The sequence below is a fragment of the Argentina silus genome (genome assembly GCF_951799395.1).
Source record: "Argentina silus genome assembly, chromosome: 17".
Classification (NCBI taxonomy): domain Eukaryota; kingdom Metazoa; phylum Chordata; class Actinopteri; order Argentiniformes; family Argentinidae; genus Argentina; species Argentina silus.
In genome coordinates, this window is record NC_139671.1 from 9,208,301 (window position 1) to 9,230,418 (window position 22,118).

Here is a 22,118-nt window from a genome sequence, read left to right on the forward strand (position 1 = left end):
TGTAAACTTTGACCCCCTGGTCTCTATGAACCCCTTAGTGACACTCTTACATATCTTTCCTTACACTACCTGTACTGTATGAAAGATTTAACCCATATCAGTTGCTGTCAGTATGTACAAAGTAACAATGTATACTTAGTTACTCTGTACCCGGCTACCATGTGCACATGTAACTACCATGTAAAAACATCAGTTGTAGGACACGTAGTGTAATCAAATTATTTACCCACGATCATGTACATACGGTACCACTTTTTTTTTAATGAAAATTGTGTACTTTACATACTACTTTTTTTGTATTATTCTCCTCCTTTAACTGCTTTTTACAGAGCATGTGCTAGACGTGGACATGGTCGGGCCTACTGTAGCCCTCAAACCTCCCTGCTGCCCGATAAGACAGCCACCTCCAGTGAAGCACTCCTTACAGGCCAAACCAAGCGTGATGAGTGATCACTGTGGTGCTCATTCTCATCGGGCATGTAGCAGCTGGTCACGCTGTCATACGGCATGAGGAGATCTCCCTCTGATGTGGACTGATCTCTGGGGTTATCTCGCTCGGTCCTCTGAGATTGGACAAATCCTTCTGCTCTAAGTCTGAACAGCTCACGTTATATGAAATCGAATGTTCAAATAACCATGTGGGTTGTTAATATGTTTCTGTGGTGTTGTGCCTCTTGTGCTTCCGACATTAACTCCTCCAATGCCCTCATGTTCTAGGCTGCTTGGTGATTCCATTCTGCAGTTTAAAGTGCTGATTCTACCTCCGGTTTTCTACCTGCAAACGTAAACAATAGAGGAACCCAAACCTCACAGCTGTTACACCAGTTTACAGTATCAGTGTAGTATGTTGCTAATTGTGGCTCCAGTTAGTGATAATGTCCTCCTGGGAGTTGGTAAATGGTTTACACTGTTGAGTTTGACATATAACTCATGTGCCAGCTGTGCAACTGGGTTGGCCCGATGGCGATCTAGCCATGGGGGGCAAGCCACTCACACGGCACTATCTCCAACTGCCATCGGCATGGCAACAAAGAGGTGCTGATAGGAGAAAACAAGGATCATTCACATGTTGGCGGGCCAACCCTGGGTGGTGGCGTGGAATTATTTTTGAGTATGAGGTCTATTACAGGGGCATTCACATGGCGTGTGGCAATGTGGAAGACATCCAGATAGTTAAGATGGAATTTGTGATTGTCCTTAAAACTTGAACTCTTTTCCCTTTTGTGTGATGGCTATCAGTCAGCCCCATGTGTACATGCAGCTATTCATTAAAGATGATATCAGCCGGCAGAGGTATTTGAGAGGGTTTTCGGGGGCAGTAACCAAGGCAAGATCAATGGACACCATCTCCGAATCTGCCTTTGCCCTTTGCAAGCCTGTTGTGTTTGCACACAAGACCGGTAACTTCAGACGAGCTCCCAAACCCTGCTTAATGTGATTTGGGCAGCCTGAAAAACAAGTTGGGCCTGGTTTGGTCATGCAATATGCTAACCCTAACTGATTGTCCTACTGAGTGAAAAATTAAACTGATCAGAAATAAGCAAATGCCAACATCACACACAATCACGCATACACGATGTGTAACATGTATGTTCAGACCTTATTTACTGGAGTTATTCCTGGTCAAATAACATAGTCTCGGAACTTCTGTCCCTACTCATTCAGTATCATTTCACTCGTGTTTTAATGGATTGTTAACTTCTTTCTCAACATGGTACAAAGTACTGCTTAAGTTTGGCCTCTTATGTTTATTAGAAGGAAAAACTCACATAGGGCAGTACTAACCCCGGTGCATCTTTTACTGGACAAATGTTGGCATCTGAGCAGGAGATCAGAGAACTTTCAGAGTCGAAAGGAAATGATGTCATACATGAATCCCAGAAGTGGAGGCATTCATTGGAGGGAGAGAGAGGGAGGTGTAGTGGGTGGTGCTAGACTGGGTGGTTGGAGGGAGAGAGAGGGAGGTGTAGTGGGTGGTGCTAGACTGGGTGTGAGCTCTTGAACATCTGTATGTTACAAAAGGCTGAGAGAATAAGGGGGCTCACATTGCTTCACATACACGGCCATGGTAGTTTCAGGGCAGATTTCAACAAAAGGAAAATCCAACACATATCGCTGGATCTCCTCGCGAATTAAAACAGGATTTGAGCCTTTGTCTTCTCCTTGTATATGTCTGTATATGGGTGAACATTATGACGTTGGCAATGCAATATTTCAAAAACCAAGATGCCATCAGCCTGTGGAAAAAAAGTGAGAGAGTTTTCTTTCGTCTGACAGGTTAAGCCATCATAATTGATTCCTGATGCCCAGGGGATACAACACAAAATGGTATATATTCCGTAATTGGATGGGGTGCCGAACACTGGGGTAGATTAATCTCTTGAGAGGTATTCCATTTCTGACGATCAGTCATGCATTCAGACAGAACAACGTACCATTTAGTCACGCATTTAACAGTCACTACAACAAGTACACCAACCCCATACAGTCAGACAAACTGGTTATTATTTGCCTATATATGTAGAGATTTAGCAATTCTACTGATGAATATAGTGATGATGATAGCTCATTTATATGTCTGTGCATGTACACACACACACACACACACACACACACACACACACACACACACACACACACACACACACACAGGCGTGCACATACACACACACACACATACACACAGTTGAATGAATGCACATTGTGCAGTCGTCCCATAGAGTTGTGTTTTTTATTGGCTCATGCTAGCAGTAGGATAACAATACCTGTGCAGATTATCTTTTTTTTTAAATTATTTATAAGAAAGGAGAAGGAGTGGATCACCATGCTATCTCAAGCAATGTGGTTCTGGTTCTAATAAATGAGATACAGCAAGCGCTGTGTTCTTACTTGGGAAAACACTGTAGGCATTACACATAATAGCACAACTTAAACCAACGCTAGCATTTATCCCAATATTCAAAGTCAGAACACTGACCGCTGGTTTTGGGATGTTTGGTAGACTCACCTGTGTTTATTTGCTCTCTTCTCAGATATCCGCAGGAAAGGAAGAAAAAAGGGGATTGTCAAAGTCAAATTTGAACATTGGACATTTCGTGAAAAGGACTCAGGATGATGTGGACAGCACTTCCTCAGCACACCTGACACACACCTTTTGTTGAGGGTAGAAAATGGATGAGGTAATCCTAGCTGGGGTAGGGTCAGTTGAGAGGGTGGGGGGGCTGAGGGAATGTTGGTAGCATTTCCCATGAAGAACCTCATTTGCATTCTAGTGTGTTTGCTTCAAAGTTCTTAACCCTCACGTGGATACTAGTTTAGATTAAACACTTCTTAATGCAAAGGACGCTACGTCTTGCCTGGCTCCATATCTGCGTATACATTAAACAAATTCTAGGATTATTGTTGCCATGCCATACGGCTGGGACAAAGACAGAGGAGTTGGCTAAAGCACATAGACTTGGAGCCTGGTCACTCTGCATAGAAATATGTTCTAAAAAAAAAATATGTGAGCGAAGTAAATCTGTATTGAACTCAATTTGCCAAATTTCTTTGTCAGTATATTGAACTAAAACAGAGATATACATTCATTTTTATTTTAAAACCATTTTACAATTATGTTTAAAGACCAAGTACATTTTCTACCAATGTTTTACTGATGATAACTTAATCCTGGCCAATGAGTGCAGATTTAAGGTAGCGTGAGTGTGACTGGGTGTCCTCCAGTGTGGAGCAGGGCGCTTGTGGTTTCATGCTCTGCCTTCAGTCTTACCCATGGCGCCTTGATTCTGTGCTTCTAAGAGTGAGACATTTAGACCTTGTGTCTTGGAATGGAGGTGTGCACTGTACAGTAATACATGTCTGACATGACAGAGATTAATGTGCCACTGCCTCAGGGTGTGGAGAAAAACCAATCATTGGGGAAGTCAAAACAAGTTCTTTACAATTGTACATAAAAGCACATCATCATTGATATGTCAGCAACCAAAACATAACAATTTGTTACACAAGCCAGTCAATCTTTATCTCCCACTTATTATCTGGCTATTAATCACTTTGAGACATGCTTTTAGATGTTCTCACATGATAGATATTTTCTGCAATACAAACACATCTGTGTGTGTGTGTGTGTGTGTGTGTCTGCGTGTCAGTGTGTGTGTGTGTGTGTGTCTGCGTGTGTGTCTGCATGTTGTGTGTGTGTGTGTGTTTGTGTGTGTGTGTGTGTGTGTGTGTGTGTGTGTGTGTGCTTGCCGTGCGTATGTGTGTGTGCGTACGTGTGCGCGTGTGTGTTTGCGCGTGTGTGTATGCAGGCTGACGTGTATAATAACCGTCAGAGATTATGTCTTGACCTCTTCCGGTAGTTAGTCCACATTGTGTCTCGTCAAACTGAAAGCTGCTGACTCACTTTTGACATAGCGCATAGTAGATAATGGGAATGTTCTGTGCTTGAGAGAGAGGGGCTTTATCAACATCCTCAATGACTCAAGCCCCTCTCAGAGACTATTCTAAACAATGGTGCAGTGCTTCATCTCAGGACCAATGTTTGCTCTGTCAGACTTCAGGCCAGTAAGGCTTAGACTCGCCCCAGTAATGGCATCACTCCATTCAGCAGTAGATGTTTGCTCTTGGATCACCTTACGTTTCCCATTACCTGCAGGAGGCTACTAGACTTGTCTCAGCAAACAAACAGTACACCTTTGAATGGTGAGAAAACTTAGAGTAGGTCCAAAACCAAACAGTTTTCTCTTGCCAATGAGGCAATCAGGGAGCTCCCAGAGAGATAATGCCATGTATTTACACCTGTACAGTATGTCACATAGTAGCTTCAACACAGAGGACAGCTGTACATAAAAGACATTGAACACTAACATTAAGACTGGTCTGTAAGTTAGCTGCATGAATTCTGTGTAGTACAGGGTCAGATATTTTGGTTCACAAATGATAAGCACATGTAAAAAAGTGGGACAGTCGCCATAGCTCAAATTACAAATGAGCAGAATATAGTATTTTGGCTTACTGTACATCTGCCTCAGGAATATCTCAGGTAGTGTGTGTGATATGGTGGTGTTGATTGCAGAGGAGATATATAGGACTGTGTGACTGATTAAGATGTATGTGCCATATCCCTTTGTGTCAATTACCATCAGGATTTCCAATACACCGCATGAATTACGCTCTGAGTTCTGCAAGCCTCTGCTACTGAAGATGTCAAGTTCCTGGTTGTACCCCTAAGCCTCCTCAACTCAAGTTAGACCCTTCAAACATTTTCTAAATCTCAGTTCTCAAACGGTACATATGAAATCCAATCTTGAATCATAGTATTTCATGCAATCAGGGAGCATTTCAGATGTGTTGCACACAATATTGATAAAATAACTATAAACAAACTCAAATAATTAAGGTGAACCAGGTGAATTGTGTTCAGCATTTATTCGTACAGTATTAGTACTGTATATGTATGTTATGTAGAATATCCTGTTAGGCCTTCATGTGCTCATACTAACCTTGTGTGCACTAATCTTGTGGCAAGGCTTTAGACTGGGATACAGCCACCGCTCAAACCAATACAATTACACTTCATTTTATAGTCTAAAACAAACATGAAACACCCATTAATCCAAAAATGAACACATCAAAAATAACAATCCACAGTCGTCTGGGGCGACTGATCAATACAAACACGCCGGGATACAAATCATGCGTGCGCAACTGCGGTTACGCACCGTTTACATCAATAATTAAAGAGCGATTCAAGGCAAACTTAATGTAAAGCTAAAGTTAATAATGCTACTGTTCGCCGAGGGCATCATTCATTAAAATTGATATAGGCCTACTTTAAATGTACCTACATTTGGGACTAAGCCTTGATAATTAACAAATGCGTAGTTTACAGGTAAAAAAGGAAGGGACCTCATACCAAATTCTACAACAGATAGAATTTGTATATTTGTAATATTTTTAGAATTTGTATATTTCAACTGAGACTGCTATTCGAAAGAGTAGGCCTATTCGCACATTTAATCCAATCATCAAAAGGCTGACTTCGTACAGAAGTGAACAAATATATGTATTTTTGCATTGACTATAATTATCATAATTATCAAAATTATATTAGTATTGTTGTTGTTGTTAAATTACACGAGCCTAGCTCTTTAGGTATTGACTTAAAATTATATGTTAAAATGGTCCACAGCAATTACCTGATGATTCTTTAATACAAAAGAACATTCTTGAGCTGCAAGTTTACAACAATATTAGCTTCTTGTCTGTTTATCACATTTCACACACATTTTTGCTAAGGTCAAGGAGTTGACAACATTTAAAGCTGAATGCAGAGGCCTGGTTTGTGTTTTGGCATAAAATGAGAGCAATTTACGAATTAGTATACCTGCAACAGTACTAAAAATACGAACTGTAAAAACAAAAACATAGTTGAAAACTGCTTGGTTAGTCGCTTACTTTTAACAATCCTCAAACTATGGTTTTGTTATGGTCTGTGATATCAAATAAGAGTAGGCATAGCTCTTTATTTTTTACTGATTATTTGGCGACCAGACTCTATTCCCTTTCCAAGTCGAGTGAGAGATCCCTGGCCTTGTGGCACCTGGCCAAAGGTACACCAAGATACCATCTCGAGAGGCGCCGAAAAGTGCGCAGCATCATTAACTCCAGGAAAGCTTGGTTTGCTCAAATTTGAAGGGAAATGATGAGTGTCACATCATCGAAAAGAGGTGTTCGCCAAAAGAACTGTATGAGGAAAATCAGCAATCATCTTAGCAATAGACAATAATTGGAAGAATCCAACGGTGGGTAATATGTCTGATCTACTGATCTTTGTGGAAACATCCATATTTTCTTTGCGTTGAAGAGTTGAAATATGCAACTCATTATGCATAGCAGATGGTATTAAAAGAGGCGTTTTAGTTTTGCATGCCTTTATTAAGCACAGATATAAAAATATATATATATAATTACAGCTTTTGCGGATATAATTTACAAAATTACAAATACATATGCTATAGGCTGTTTGTTGTTCACATTTTGAACTTTCCCCTTTAGGCAATATAACGAGTCAATGAAGTTCGGTAATAGGCCTATCTCTTGACACTCTGAACAATGTGGTCTCCAGACAATTACAATTTCGATTATGGGATGAGTCTTGATATGAAAACGCCACAGTATAATGTAATAAACACATTATAACATCCAACCCCACTGCGTAGGTTGCAGGTGGAGAGGATCCAAAATTCTCATGGGCCTACATTCGATTGTTATTCGATACTTTTTATATTTGAATGGACACACGATACAATGCATTGAAAGACAAAAGCGTAGATTTGTCACTTACTCGTGAAATTCTTTACATGTTGACTTAATTTAGGCACTTTTGTACATTGCATATTTTTCAAGTGAGCTTGATGGTCCCGTTCGTCGGGTTATGATGCTGAGGTTGGGAGAGAGTGTCCGTGGACGCCGCTCAACGCCTCGTGCTGGTGCTTGCTTAAGGGAGTGTGAGGTTTTCTGTCTCCTGCGAAAAACAAACAAAAGATATTTTTATAGAACAAATAACTCGTAATTCTTTCGATCATCAGTAGGCTACAATGAACACACAAGTTGCGTCTGCAAAGTCCCAATGCCCTGAAGATGTTATGATAAGTGGTCTCATCTGGCAGAGCTCAAGATCAAGATTGAGCTGTATGGTTAAGCATATGGAAGTTGTGTCGGCTTGTGCATCGCGTTGAAATATATTCGAGCAAATAAGGCCATTACATATTACATATACTATTTGGACTCTTGGAAGATATCATATGATGCATGGGCTAAAAGAGGTAATGTACAAACAAATACACACAAAAGGGCAATTATCATTATTATCATATTATCACTTTATTATATCATCCATTTGTAACAGGTCTCATTTACTCAGACATTTGAATGATGATTGGTAGGCTAGCCCACTGTTTTCTCAGCCATTTTTCTTTTTTGACTAAGGGGGGTTTAGTAATAAATGGACACAGCGAATTATAGGGCTTGTTCGCAGTTAGATTTAAGTAGACAGTCAACTTATTCGTCTAATTTGCCAAATAAATATTTAACGAATAGTGAAATGAGTAAGCAAAATTGTATGCATTACGGCAACTTGTGTAGATATATGGTTCAACATGTCTTCAATAGACATATGCTTTCAACATTATTTTCACGAACAGGCCTTGCTCTAATTCTAGGTTAACCGTTTTGATTGGCTATTCCAAAACCAAGCTTAGGTCTATGTTAATTGGATCTAGATGTATGAATTGAATGCGTAAACGTTTTCAAAAGAAACGAATTTATAGATTATGAATGATTTTAGCATTTACATTTGTTTTGGGTTCGTCAAGATCACCTTATCATCGAATAAAAAACAGTAAGGGTAGGCCTAGGCCTACTGTGCAGACAATATCAACTTCACAGTGGTCTGAGGTTATAGGAGTTAATCACTATTTTCATTTCAGCAATGTTGACTAGTGAATTAGTAAAGGCTGTTCTGGTTTTTGGGCATAGGCTATTTGTCCGGCCTTTGCTGTCACGTATTATCATCGTCGACATAATCTATTTGGGTAATTTTAGCCTAGGTTTCGATCTTTAATGTCTTTTGACGAATATGTTAGCCTACAAATGTGTTTATGATACACCGTCTGCCATTGACCTTCATGCAAATTGTTGCAATAAAAGCACACGATTTGACAACTAAGAGCACCTACCTTCTCGTGCTGAATGTTTGAAAGACATTGCCGTGTGGAGGTCTCCGCCTTGCATCGTTGCACCGCTGTTCGGGTGGGCCAGGCTTGCGCTCTGAGATTGCCAGTGGTGACCAGTTGTCATGTAGTTACCTGCTGGCCCACCATACACCCCGTACTGATTTGGGGGAGAGTAGGCACAAGCGGGGACATAACTTGATAGGTTTGATGAAGACTGTGTAAAGAGAAAAGGACACATTTAAACCATACGGAATTTACGCATTTAATTCAGTGTGAAAATGTTGGTGAAAGAGTTTCTGATTTGTTATTCTTTTCGACAATACAGGCCAGGCCTTACAATCACAGGCCTAGTAGATCTAGTAGACTAATGCAGGCTGTTTAGCAATATCAAACTCTTTAGAATCACTTTAGAATCTTCTTAAAATATGTTGTTTACCCAAATAGTCCTTCCTGTTGGCATGCTTTATACCCAACTTGTTTGAAATAGTTTTCGCTTCACACATATTTATTTACCTGAGGATATTTCATGTCTGCTTCTATGGCAGATTTCTCTATTCCGTTGACACAGTGCGCAGAGGAAAACGTCGTTCTGTTTACGCTCGCCCAGTCCTCCATTTTTGGTGGGTACCCCTCGGCTCCTGCCATGGCTGTAAAAAGGTTTCAGTAACAAAGTTTCAATAAATGATCACTAATCGTTTAAGCCTCTATTCGATGTAGTCTACATTCTATACCATAACCGTTGGATTCAAGCTCTGTTATGGAGTACATTCCTTGTGTATGCTACACACGCGTGCAGTGTAGGCTAGCCTGGAATTTTATGATAAACAGATGTTTTTGATTCAAGCTAATTCTTATCGAAATGCTTAGCTATGTAGACGCTAAATCAAACCCTATTTATTCGTATACGATCTGAATGTGATAGTCACCATGCCTTAACTGAAATTAGTTTAGTTGAGATTTAGAACGACCACTTATATTTAACATGCTTGCTATTGTAGCCTTCCCCAGTCTGTTTGTGACTTGGGTGGTTGGACTATCTGGTCTTTCAGTCCTGTTTAACGTTACATTATATCTATAGAAGGGGAATATAACTAACAAAATGACCGACATAACATAAGACGACAAACACACTTTTAAGACTAAAATGTTAATTGTAGAAACACAAGCTAAATAGGCCTCTATCAACCAGACGAGGCTTCATATTGACCCTGGCATCGATGGATATAGCCTAAATGTCATTTAGCACATGTAGAAACAATATTGTAGCCTAGGATATGTTTACAAAGGCTTAACTAAACACACAATGTCACAGTATGTCAATAGTCACACAATGTGATTGAATTTACCCCATGTTGCTATACTTACTGCATTTGCTGTAATAGGTTATTTCTCATATGACATTATTATAAATATCTATTTGGTTAAGGAGCCACATTGATTATGTCAACATATCGAACAATTACGCATATTATAATTTTAAGAAGTGTTCAATAAACAGTGCTGCAGCCACTAAATAAACCTTTGGGATTCAAGAGTATTCATGCATAGTAAAACTTGACGTTTGGTCACCAACCTGTGTGGTCCATGAAAGCTCGGATGCCTAAAATGTTGCTGACCGTGTGGACCGAGGGCCAGGCCCGGGAGAGGCTGACATGGCCTGCCGTGACGGGGACTCCGGGAGCACCGCCAATTTTAGTCCCAGTGGGTGACATTGCGCTTGGATATGAGTAGGGGTACATGTGGTTATAAGAGAGCTGGGGAGGGGTTTGCTTGCTGTTCTCATATTGGCTTGGCTGGGAAAGATTTCCTATTTTGTTTCTTAAAATGCGGCTTATGGAACTAACAGAGGGAACGTTATATTTGTCACAAACTGCATCTGCGAGAAGTCTGTCTCGGATCTCCCAAGCAAATATTCCAGGGTCTCCTTGTTTATAATCCCTTATGCTCTTCACTACATTGGGTGTAGTGACCCGAGGTTTACTCCCTCCTATGGCACCAGGCAATATCGAACCCGTCTCGTTGTACCTCGCTAGTATCTTGCTCACACAGCCATGTGAGACTCGAAGCTGTCTACTGATGTCGCAGGGACGTATTCCAAGTTGAGCTAATTCCACAATTCTGATACGAATTGCGTTGGGGAGTGGCCGTCCATTGACAAATACCCCGCCAAGCTGGTTTACTTCACCGTATGTTTGATCTGTAGGAAACAAATAATGAATTAAGTGGCGATATTGAAGTTAAGTACACGCATGCGATGTTCACTGTTTTAAACACTGATGATAACTACAATAGCCTCTGCACGCATTATTCAACAAATAACGCTCACTCTCCTCCCATTTTGTCCATTAAGTTAAATTCCGTTTATGATGGTCTAAAACTGACTGCAATTTCTAAAAATGAAACATGAATGTACAGATACCACAATAGTAGCTAAAGGCTAAAGCGCATCTCTGTTCTTGCAAGCACGTCAAGCACTCTGCCTTCCCTCCTGCAGATGATCCATGCGAAATAAACTTGTGCTTACCCATTGCCTCTGGTTCGAGATGCCTTCTTTCACCAGTTACCAATGGCCGAAAAGTGCTGACTCCTCACTGTGCACGAGATGAGGAAAATGGGTTTGCTGTTCGTTTTTCCTTCAGCTCAACTCTTGCATTTCTGTTAAGGTGATCTAAGACGGTGAGTTTGGGCAAAGGGACTAAAACGATCTTTGTCCCATAGAGGAAATGTGTCCATCCCGAAGGCTAAAGTGCGCGCAGATTAATTTGACGCGTCCACTATACGTCAATCTCGTTGGCTGCGCTAAAGGTTCTTTCCTCATCTCATTGGTCTCCTACTTGGTGTGTTTATGTAAGCCTACTCCACAGAATCTTTTCCGGCTTTTGGAGTTCAACTTCTGTCAAGAGGGCCTTTGTCGCACGGAGAATTACGCATATAGGGCTACACACTTCGAACTCGGAGTATGCGCTTGGAAATCCAAATGAAACTAAAGCTGCTCTCCACGACAAGGATGGCTCTGTATACAACCTAAAGATTTTTTGATATTATTGATTAAATGGCTATAAGTCTGTTGGCAAGTCATTGTGATGGATATTTGTTGTATTTATTGAGCGCACCTTTTCATGTACATCGATGATTGTCTTTGCAAATTTCGGCCGTGATATAATTTGCATTGGTAGGCTCCTATTCTCAATAGTGTAGCCTAACTGTCTCTACCCTGCACGCTACCCAAAACAAGCATCCACACGGAAAATCACCCCGTACAGCCTCTAGAAACGAGATGGTTTGACATAGCCGAGGCATATTCTGTAAGCACGAATATCTTTCATTTTGGACTAAAACACATAGGCTAAGGATTCTATCCCAATTAATTGATTACGCGCAGAGCGGTTAACACTGCTGGCTGTCTAATTTCAATAGTCAATATAGTTAGAAACATGTGAGCGGTCTCTTGTAGATAATCATGCACTTGAACAAACGAGTGATGGCTTTGGTCTCCTATCGTGTAATTAAGATATCTGACAAACAGGCAAGATTGACTAATTTAGTCCATGGCTTGCCGTATTGAACCAAAGTGTGCCAGGGAATACAAAAATAGGCCCACTGTCATTTCCCACCTCCATTTTTGGTGAAAAATGTTTTCTCAATGCTCACTACAAATAATCTTAATAAGCTAATGCTCATCACTGTTGGTTTGCTTGTGTTATCACTTTTAATTTCACGATTCATTTAGGCTTTGTGCTTTTAAAGCCTAAATTGTTTATTTTGTTTCGTTGTGTTATTATCTTCGATGGCTAGACTAGCTGGTATTTGTTTAGTTTTAATCACTATCAGTCAAAAACGTTTTAGGTTATGTATTTAAATTTACTCGGACTTTCAAATTAGGCTTTATTTGGTATCTGTCTCCGTACGTTTCTCAATTTAATTGTAGGCTAGCTAAAGAATAGTACATTATTATTATTATTTTTATTTTATTTGTGAGACATCCACTTCGAGGTAGCAATCTAGATTTTGCTTTTGTTAATACTATAGCTGGTTCTGTCCTCGGTGTCACCCTGGACACTGTGGAGGAGGTGGCCAATAGGAGGATAAGGACCAAACTCCTGGCCATCATGGTCAATCCCTCCCATCCCCTACATGACACTGTGGCAGAGCAGAGAAGCTCCTTTAGCAACAGATTCGTACAACCGCGTTGCACTAAGGAGCGCTATAGGAGATATTTTCTGCCTGCCGCAATAAGACTGTACAACTCCTCCGGCTGGCTCGATCGGGGTGATGAGAGTCAGGCTGGGGGATGTTAAATCATACTGGACTGTTCTTACTGTATAGAATGTTTCAGATGTCTATTTTATTTTTTATTCTATTATTCTATTGTCACTTTATTTTGTTGTTGTTGTTTGTGATGTGAGCTGCTGTAACGCCTTAATTTCCCATCGGGGTTCAATAAAGTACCTACCTATCTATCTATCTATCTATCTATCTATCTATCTATCTATCTATCTATCTATCTATCTATCTATCTATCTATCTATCTATATTTCTCTTCATATACCGGCTAAACAGGTAGGCTATGTTTTATTTTGATTTTTTTATGTTTTCTTTATTGTTTCATTGAGAAAGTAGTTGGCATGCTTCTTTGGTATAAAGTTTGTGAGGATGGTGATCTCATCGCTCTGTCAGACGAGATGCAAGGTAGTATAGCCCACTGATCATTAGATCATTGGTCTATCCACACACCTGGGGCCCAAATAGCTCTACCAGTTGCTGGACAACAGATCTCTTCATAATAATTTGATAGATAACTAGTTTAATCTATTTCAGATGATGCAAAGCCACAACATGCTTTATGGGTTTTTAGTTGTCAGTCATTGATATGGTGATTACACTGGCATGCAATCAATGACCTTCATATGAAGAGGTCGGAGATCGGGTTTTCGAGCTTCATGCCATCACAATGGACATTTTGGTAACCTATATTCTGCCTACGTTTTATGTGCCAAGCGTTTTATAATAAAACTAGGATAATATCACATAACATTCAATATACACAAAATTACAGATAAACATGTGCATATCCTTCTAAACAAACCACACGTAAAATAGGCACATACAGGCTAGTGTCATAGGCCTACTACGACAGCAGATTTTAGAAAACGCTTTGTTTGGAAGAATACAGCGCTTTTTCTGAACATTTTTCATTTCATATTCCTTGATGACTACCGATTTATCATGGCCATTTAATCGACATACTGGATCTTTAATAGTAATTACACTATAATAAACAGTAGGTCTGTCATTACTTTTCATTACATAATTACTTTGGTGTGATATGATTCACTCTCAGTGCACCACGTGACCACTTTTAGACACTCAATTTTCTATCACTATTATGACCTTAGTTGCTCTCTGTGCACAACACAAAAAACACCATGGTAATTTCCAGGGTAAAAGGTTTTAAAATGGATGTGTGATTTTTCCTCTTCTCTCCTCTCAGCAGCAGTATTGTGTCTGCTGTCCTCGCCTACTGTGGGACATGGCGGGCGGTGAGTAACCCCTAACCTGAAGCTGCTGGGCAGAGACAGTGCACGATCAATCTCTATTCCACCCTAATCCAAAATACAGAAGAGACTGCTATTTTATTTTTGACAGTTGCACCTAAAATAGAAATATTTACTGGTGGAAAGCAGCTCATTACTCAGTTAACTCTTGCATCCACAGGGAAGGCCAAGACCCCAATTGAATTAATTGCTGATAACAGGGTCCCGAAGATACCGCAAACACATGATTCTTGCATGGCAATGATAAATGTGTGGCTTCATATCCGCGACAAAATGCTATTTACAGTGTGTGTGAAACCAAAGCAAACTATTTCAAATGGAACATGTTCATTGCTGCAAAATAATAATAATATGTTTGTGTTATCCTGAAAACCCGTTATTTGCGTTTGATTGAATTGGGACCCAAGACGGTCAGAGATCAGTAGTCTTTACCTCATGCATTGGTCTTCTAGTTATAATTTAAATGTACAGTACCAATCAAAAGTTTGGACACACCTTCTCATTCAATGGTTTTTCTTTATTTTTATTATTTTCTACATTGTAGATTAATATTGAAGATATCAAAACTATGAAGGAACACATATGGAATTATGTAGTTAACAGAAAAGTGTTAAACAAACCAGAATATGGTTTGTATTTTAGATTCTTCAAAGTAGCTACCTTTTGCTTTGATGACAGATGACACTCTTGGCAAGTTGACTGGTACCGTATATCTACGTAGATTACATGGCAACAGCAGCATATATGAATAGTTCCCATTTATAAATAAATCTTATAATTATGCCTAGGAACAGGGCACCTCACCTTTAAAAACCTTCATGTCCATTTTTCCCTTCAGTGTGCTCTTATCACGGTGTTTAGAGAGGGGTGAACTCAGATCATGTCGATAAGGTAGACTAAAGTGATAACATTTTTCCCTTGTCAACCTGTCATACGATGCGGGTTGCTAAGGACATGTCAAGGTAGGTCAGGTCAAACTGGCTATACTGCCATCGCAGGCTGCTATGAATGTCAACCTCCAGCCAGTATACAATCTGAAAGCAAATTACTGCAGTGTTCCGATTCAGACCTCTGACTGCAGCCCTCTTGATTGCAATACTCTTTTTTTTCTACCTGGCTGCTGGTGTGTAACCTATCTTTATAGTGAATTATTGATGCAAAGGCGCCATCACCTGGCCAAAAGTTTGCATTACAGTTCTTATCAAAGGGTAGTCCTACCATATGCCATTTGAGCCTCAGTTTGCATACCTTTTTTGCACTGCAGAGTAAATAGGTTAACTGTTTGATTACTAATGAGGTGCAAAAGCTCTTTAGACTTTCAGCTACCCTCACCAAAAAGGCATTTTAATGTAAAAAAAGGACCTCATGATGCCCTTCTAAATAACAATGTTGGGAGATGATTGTATTTTACAATTGTAACATAAAATGTTTTAAAAGTGTATGGATATTTAGAAATTTGATTTAATATATAGGATACTGAACATGTCAACCAGTAGGTGGCACTCTTTACCTAGTATTGATGAAGCAGTGCTTCTGAGGAACTCGGGTTGGATTGGATGGGATGGGAGACTTTGAGTGTCTGCTTACATGTAGGTGTGAGTTCACTGGGTCAGGCAGTTCTAAATGAAAAACTTACTCCTCTCTCATGCTACCACTTAACCAGTAGTCCCGCTTACAACATTCATGGCCTCTATACTATATGGCAAACTTTATGTGTAGAGGGGCTGTAGAGCAGTCAAATGTGGGCGAGCCATTGATGTTCACAATTAAATAACTGAGAGATTGTGAAACTAATCACATATTCAAAACACAGAGTTGAGGAGGAGGAGGGAGGGAGATTCAGGGGCCTGTTTGTGAGGGTGTAACATACAGTAGATGGAGCATTAAGCTAGAAATTTATTATGTAGAGGAAATATGAGAGTCTGCCATGTACACCTAGACGAGGGAGTCATGTCAGCTCTATACATAACATTTCCATTTGCAACAACGTTTCACCTCACTGAATACACCCCAATTTGGCCGGGGGGGAGGAGTTTCCCTATAGGCTCAGAGACCATGATTGGAGCGTCCTGATTTGGTATGTAGCTGTTTTCTTAAGTGGAACACACTTTGTGTTGTAAGACACATTGTCAGTGGCTGTGAAAAGAGAATACTTTACCAGTAGTGTAGTTGCAGTGTTTAACTGGTGGTACATCGTAGTGCTTTACACCCTGATAACATTTCATTGGCAGGTGGCTGGTTTGGCTGATTTGATTTTAAAACAAGGATCCACCAGCATTCAGAATGCCGTCTCCCGTGGCATCCATGAATTTTAAAATGTCTGAACCTGGACCCTAAGTGGAATAAACCATCACCATTGTCTTAGACCCTGCCTAGAATGCAAATATGGCATAAGACTTTGTTTTTGAGACAGTTTGGTCATATCATGACCATCATGACTCTTGTACTGTCTCTATTGTATTTCCATTCTCACAACTCCTTTGAGCATTATTACAATGCTGAAAACTGTTGAGTGGTTGCCAAATACTCAACCATTGTTTACAACCAACTACTCAAATATTGATTCCAAACCTTATAAGATGCTAATATTACTTACAGTAAGATACAAACACTGACTGATGCCCTAGACATCACACAACTAGATTATGAATAGTTGCCCTATTCATTATCCATTAATTGATATGAGTTACATTAAGATAGCCTATTTGTCCTGGAGAAACCAAACCCTTTTTCATACCAATGTGATTTTGGTTGAACATTTTGAAGTGATTGCGTAAGCAAGGACGTGCACCAGCGCTCTCTAGGCCCTTCACGGATTGAGAGAGTAAACATGTAAATACCAGTGAAGTAGTCTCGCAGTACATAGCCTCTCAGCTTGTGTACATTCGTTTGAGAACCCCTTTGGTCAAACAAATCGGCAATTTGTTGTGGTAACACTCACGTGCCAGTCAACGATAATTGGGCCTACTAATGATGATGATTATTATTAGAGTATGTGTTTATTATTATTCCAGTATTTTAGTAGCCGACATATAGGTCTCGCGAAATATAACGAGGGAGACCAGAAGTCCGCTTTGTGGTGTGTGTGTGTGTGTGTGTGTGTGTGTGTGTGTGTGTGTGTGTGTGTGTGTGTGTGTGTGTATGTGCGGAGGGGGGGGGGGGTGAATGAAGAGATAGTCCATTGAAAGCAGTTGAATACCATGACAACTAGGAGCAACTTCGGATTTATTCCAAACAGTTACGGCACATTGTGAGGGGGCGTCAATCATCTATTATCTTGCCCACGAAATAAATGCAAAAACTCAGCCTGCACAAAAACTTCCAAAAGAAGCCGGACATTTGTCTACATTTGCCCATTGTCTGCAGCTTAGCAATCGGTTTGTACGTGTGTTTGCTTAGTCCGACCACCCAGGACGCTCGGAGGATTCGCTGAGAACGGGATTCATTGTCACCCACATCACATTCGAGATGAGGGCAGTGGAGCATAGAGAAGTTGAGACACATCAGAATAAATACATCTAAAAAGGAGAAAATCTGAACAGCAATTAGGCCTTGTCCATTGCGATTTTATATATATAGTTCGATTGCACATGTGAAAATAATACATATTGGCTGAAACAGTGCAATAAAATGAACGTTGCCACTACTTTGAGAAATGTCATATTTCCTCTGATAGACCTAGTGTCCTGACATTTTGCATAAATACGTGTATATGTGATAGGTTTACCTGCATAGTGGGCTATCTTGTAATAATGATGCTAATAATAATATGCATTTATAGAGGATACAATTATAAATAGTTTGGCCTATACCAGGCTACCATTAGGATGCTACAGGGTTATTATTGTCATATTGATCGGCTATTCATTGTAATCATAATGATTATACTGTAAGTATGATCTGTAAGTATATCTGTAAGTATGATCTGTAAGTATATCTGTAAGTATGATCTGTAAGTATATCTGTAAGTATGATCTGTAAGTATATCTGTAAGTATGATCTGTAAGTATATCTGTAAATATATCTGTAAGTATATCTGTAAGTATATCTGTAAGTATATCTGTAAGTATATCTGTAAGTATGATCTGTAAGTATGATCTGTAAGTATATCTGTAAGTATATCTGTAAGTATATCTGTAAGTATATCTGTAAGTATATCTGTAAGTATGATCTGTAAGTATGATCTGTAAGTATATCTGTAAGTATGATCTGTAAGTATATCTGTAAGTATATCTGTAAGTATGATCTGTAAGTATATCTGTAAGTATATCTGTAAGTATATCTGTAAGTATATCTGTAAGTATATCTGTAAGTATGCAACGTATTATGCAATAGGTCTTAGGCCTACAACTTTTGTTTTGATTGTCACAATTAAGTATTTGAATTCATTGTATGTATTCTCAGGACTTGTTGTTAATCCTAATTTAGCTTTTTACAACACCGTTCAGAGATAAGACGCTGAAAATGCAAACAAGAGTCCCTGCATGTTTCATCCATGCTACTTGAGTTAAGCCCGAATCAAAATATTGACCTAAAAGGGTTTCGTGAATTGGCCTCCCCATTCACTCAACGAAATGTGAAACTTTATATCACCCCTTAGTAGCCTACAAAGTTGCTTGATAAACAAAAGCTTCTGAAAGTGATGTATCTATTTTAACGACATATATTTCAAATAAGGATCTATGCTTGAATCACATTCATTGAATTGTGTTTAAAGGATGAATAGTTTATGTTAATGACAAGAACAAATGCCCCTCCCCATCCCTGTAATTATCCGTCCCTTAATACCACTCATCACATTTCTGAACAACCAATGATAGAGGTTCGGATGTGTACAAACTCCACCATTTCACACCCACTGACGGTCTTCATCCACTTGACTCCAAGGACCCGCCTACATGCGTTTAGTCTTTTCTGCGTTTTCCGATTAATTTTCCATTGCAGGTTTAGTGTGTTTAGTAACCTCATATATACCAATCCGTCTGGCGATGGTTTCCTTTATGCCAATGCTCATAGTGCAGCATCCATGAGCCTCTCCAACTCCTGCGCTCCTCCATGACCAACATTGGAGCCCTCTAGACGAGTCAACGGTAAATAACTGCGCGTCAGGATAGTCTCAGTTAATTTGAATTAAATCAGAGTACACATCCTGATCATCATCTTAATTGCATCTCAAAATAGTTATTGTTCAAGTATCTGTTCAAGGAAGGAAAACGAACTCTGTTTATAACCTATCGACTTTCTCAGATCATGTCGTTTAGTAACACAAAGACAGGCTTCTCTGTAAAGGACATTTTGGATCTTCCTGACACGAATGCGCAAACTGGAACAGAGACTGAAGATGAAAACGAAGAGGACACTAGTGAGATTTTAGTACAAAATCAGAGATCAGAAAACGCTGTGAATGTGCCCTTTAAGAGCCGTTTGTGTGATAACGGTAGCAAGCCCTACACAAGATGGCTTGCGTCCTCCAACAACATCCAATATTCATGTAAGTATCTCTAAAAAGTCATTGTTTACACTCGGTAATTTATTTGCCAAATAATTTTCACCAAAATATTATTATTTCGTTCATTTATTGTGTCTTCGTTTTGAATTATTTATCAGTTCTCCTCCATGCGTAATTGTGCAAATATTGGATTAAATGTTTTCATACTGTATTATACTGCTATAATGGTTAACCAAAATACTTATCGTTAAAATCGTTATAGTCTCCTTCTGTCAACTATACCACGCCGTTTCCATGCGTAATCAGTGATGGTAGACTAAAAGTAGCCTGAATTATTGCCTACAGCATATTCAAAGTAGCCTAACCTTTTTATTAGATAGACTACAGGTTCACACATGCCCCGAAAATATTTAGTGTCTTTGTTATTTACTTATTCAAGAAAACGCTCAATGATAGACATGTGCATGTTTACAGAGCATCTGTTGTTAATATTAACCTGACACAATTTGTCTCTTCTCAAACAGTGCATGGTCTGTCAGTTGATTCTCGAAACGAATCAAAATCTCCAGAGCTGTCCACCGATGAATCACAAGATATCGACAGGGATATTACAGGTGACAGTAGCGATTTGGGAAAGAAGAGGAAAAGGAGAGTGCTGTTTTCCAAGGCTCAAACGTACGAACTTGAGCGACGATTCCGACAACAGAGATATCTCTCAGCGCCCGAGAGGGAGCATTTTGCAAGCGCACTACGGCTGACTCCAACTCAAGTTAAGATCTGGTTCCAGAACCACAGGTATAAAATGAAGAGAGCACGAGCTGAGAAAGGCATGGAGATGGTTAATCTCATGTCCCCAAGGCGGGTGGCCATTCCAGTTTTGGTTAGGGATGGCAAGCCGTGTGACATTATCAAAACTCAGGACCTTGAGGCAACATTCAGGGCTGGAATACCACTCACCGCATACAGCGCCTATCCTCTCCAACATATGAGTAGGCCTATGAGTAGGCCTTCTCATTACAGCACCGACGCCATTTCACAAATGCCCGGTGTGCATCACTTGGGCCAAATGTACCAATGGACCTGGTAGATGATGGACATGCTACTTGGAATAACTTTGATTTCGAAAAAGTTGTATTGAATTAGCTCCTGTTTTGGATGAAAATAATGCTCTCCCTCTATTTTATTCACATCATGCGATTAAGTGGGATTCGACCTAATAAGGTCTGGACAACAGGGCTTGTGAGATTCAATTGGGTTTTGTATGCTATTTGTTTGCTAAAGGAATGTAATATTTTGTGCGCAAATTTTTTGAATTATTTATGTCGTTTTTTCGTGTACTGTGTGTATAATGAACTTGAATATTTATGGCCGTGAATAAACCTCTGTCAGCTTTACCTGGTAATTATTATATAGCGTTTATAGGCCTAGGCCTAATTGAGGTAATGAACTGGGACTTCATTGATGGTTATAAATGGATGTAAATGTTTCATTAAATTTGGATATGTCCAAGTCAATAGCCTACCCTTACTCAAAACTAAATACATACACGTATTCCTACGCAAAACATGATTTAGTTCCTGAAATGTAATTCCTGTTTGTTTATAGGACACAATGCAAAATGGAAGAAAAGAACAAAAAAAATCAAGTGAATGTCTAAATATTGTCCTAATGTATTCGTCGATATTATTTGACGATTCGCTCTGTAGGCAAACAAACAAATGCATTATTTGTTTCTGGAGTGAAGACATAGTCCTTTTAAAGTATTTTTTTAGTCACTATTTTAATTGTCTTTAAAACCGCGTGTTAATGGAGTTTCATGGAATATCTGCAAAAATTGATGTTTACCATGTTGATACTGAATATGAACCAAATTATATTTTCCGCAACATTCTTTCACTCAGCAAAACGGTATTGCCTCTCAATTCACAAAGCAGACTCTGAAAATAGAAAAGTGCAGCTGTGTATGTGCAGGCCAGGGCTCACACAGCAAGGAAAAGAGAGAGGGTGTTGTGACAGTGCAGAGAGCTGTGGAGGTTTTGTTTCTATTCAGTTGTGTGGGTTGGGTCAGCTCATCTACTAGCAAGAGATGAGCAGTAAGTATCTCTGGGTTTTTGTCAAGGCTGTCACTTGGTTCCTTTGTGACCCTTGTTGGACACGTTGTATTCCATATGGACAGCTGGCCTTTAAAGGGGATGGGGAGGATCCCCTCATAAATCCCAACTTGTGTTCAGCTCTCAAACATGCCATTGTTGCCCTCTAAGAGGAGAGAAAATTACAAATTCATGTAGTATCTTTTCTGGTCAAAGAAGCCCCATTCACATAGAAGAGGGAGGCCTTATATTATAAGATATATCTGTCCTCCCCCTCCAACCCCCTCCC

The 22,118-nt window shown here is 39.7% G+C and overlaps 2 protein-coding genes across 2 annotated transcripts; one reads left to right on the forward strand and one right to left on the reverse strand.

Annotated features, from left to right (window-relative positions):
- Positions 1-6,915: 6,915 nt before the first annotated feature.
- On the reverse strand, positions 6,916-11,487 carry pax1b (paired box 1b). The gene is made up of 5 exons (XM_083689304.1): positions 11,260-11,487; positions 10,309-10,932; positions 9,249-9,382; positions 8,739-8,949; positions 6,916-7,525 (listed from the first exon to the last, which is right to left on the reverse strand). Exons 1-5 carry the CDS (start codon positions 11,261-11,263, stop codon positions 7,434-7,436), a joined length of 1,065 nt encoding a protein of 354 aa, XP_083545430.1. The 5' UTR covers positions 11,264-11,487; the 3' UTR covers positions 6,916-7,433.
- Positions 11,488-19,540: 8,053 nt separating this feature from the next.
- On the forward strand, positions 19,541-20,826 carry nkx2.2b (NK2 homeobox 2b; the record flags this gene model as incomplete). Its single annotated transcript, XM_083689479.1, has 2 exons — positions 19,541-19,781; positions 20,264-20,826. The coding sequence occupies 2 exons, from the start codon at positions 19,541-19,543 to the stop codon at positions 20,824-20,826; spliced, it is 804 nt and encodes a 267-aa protein (XP_083545605.1).
- Positions 20,827-22,118: the final 1,292 nt, after the last annotated feature.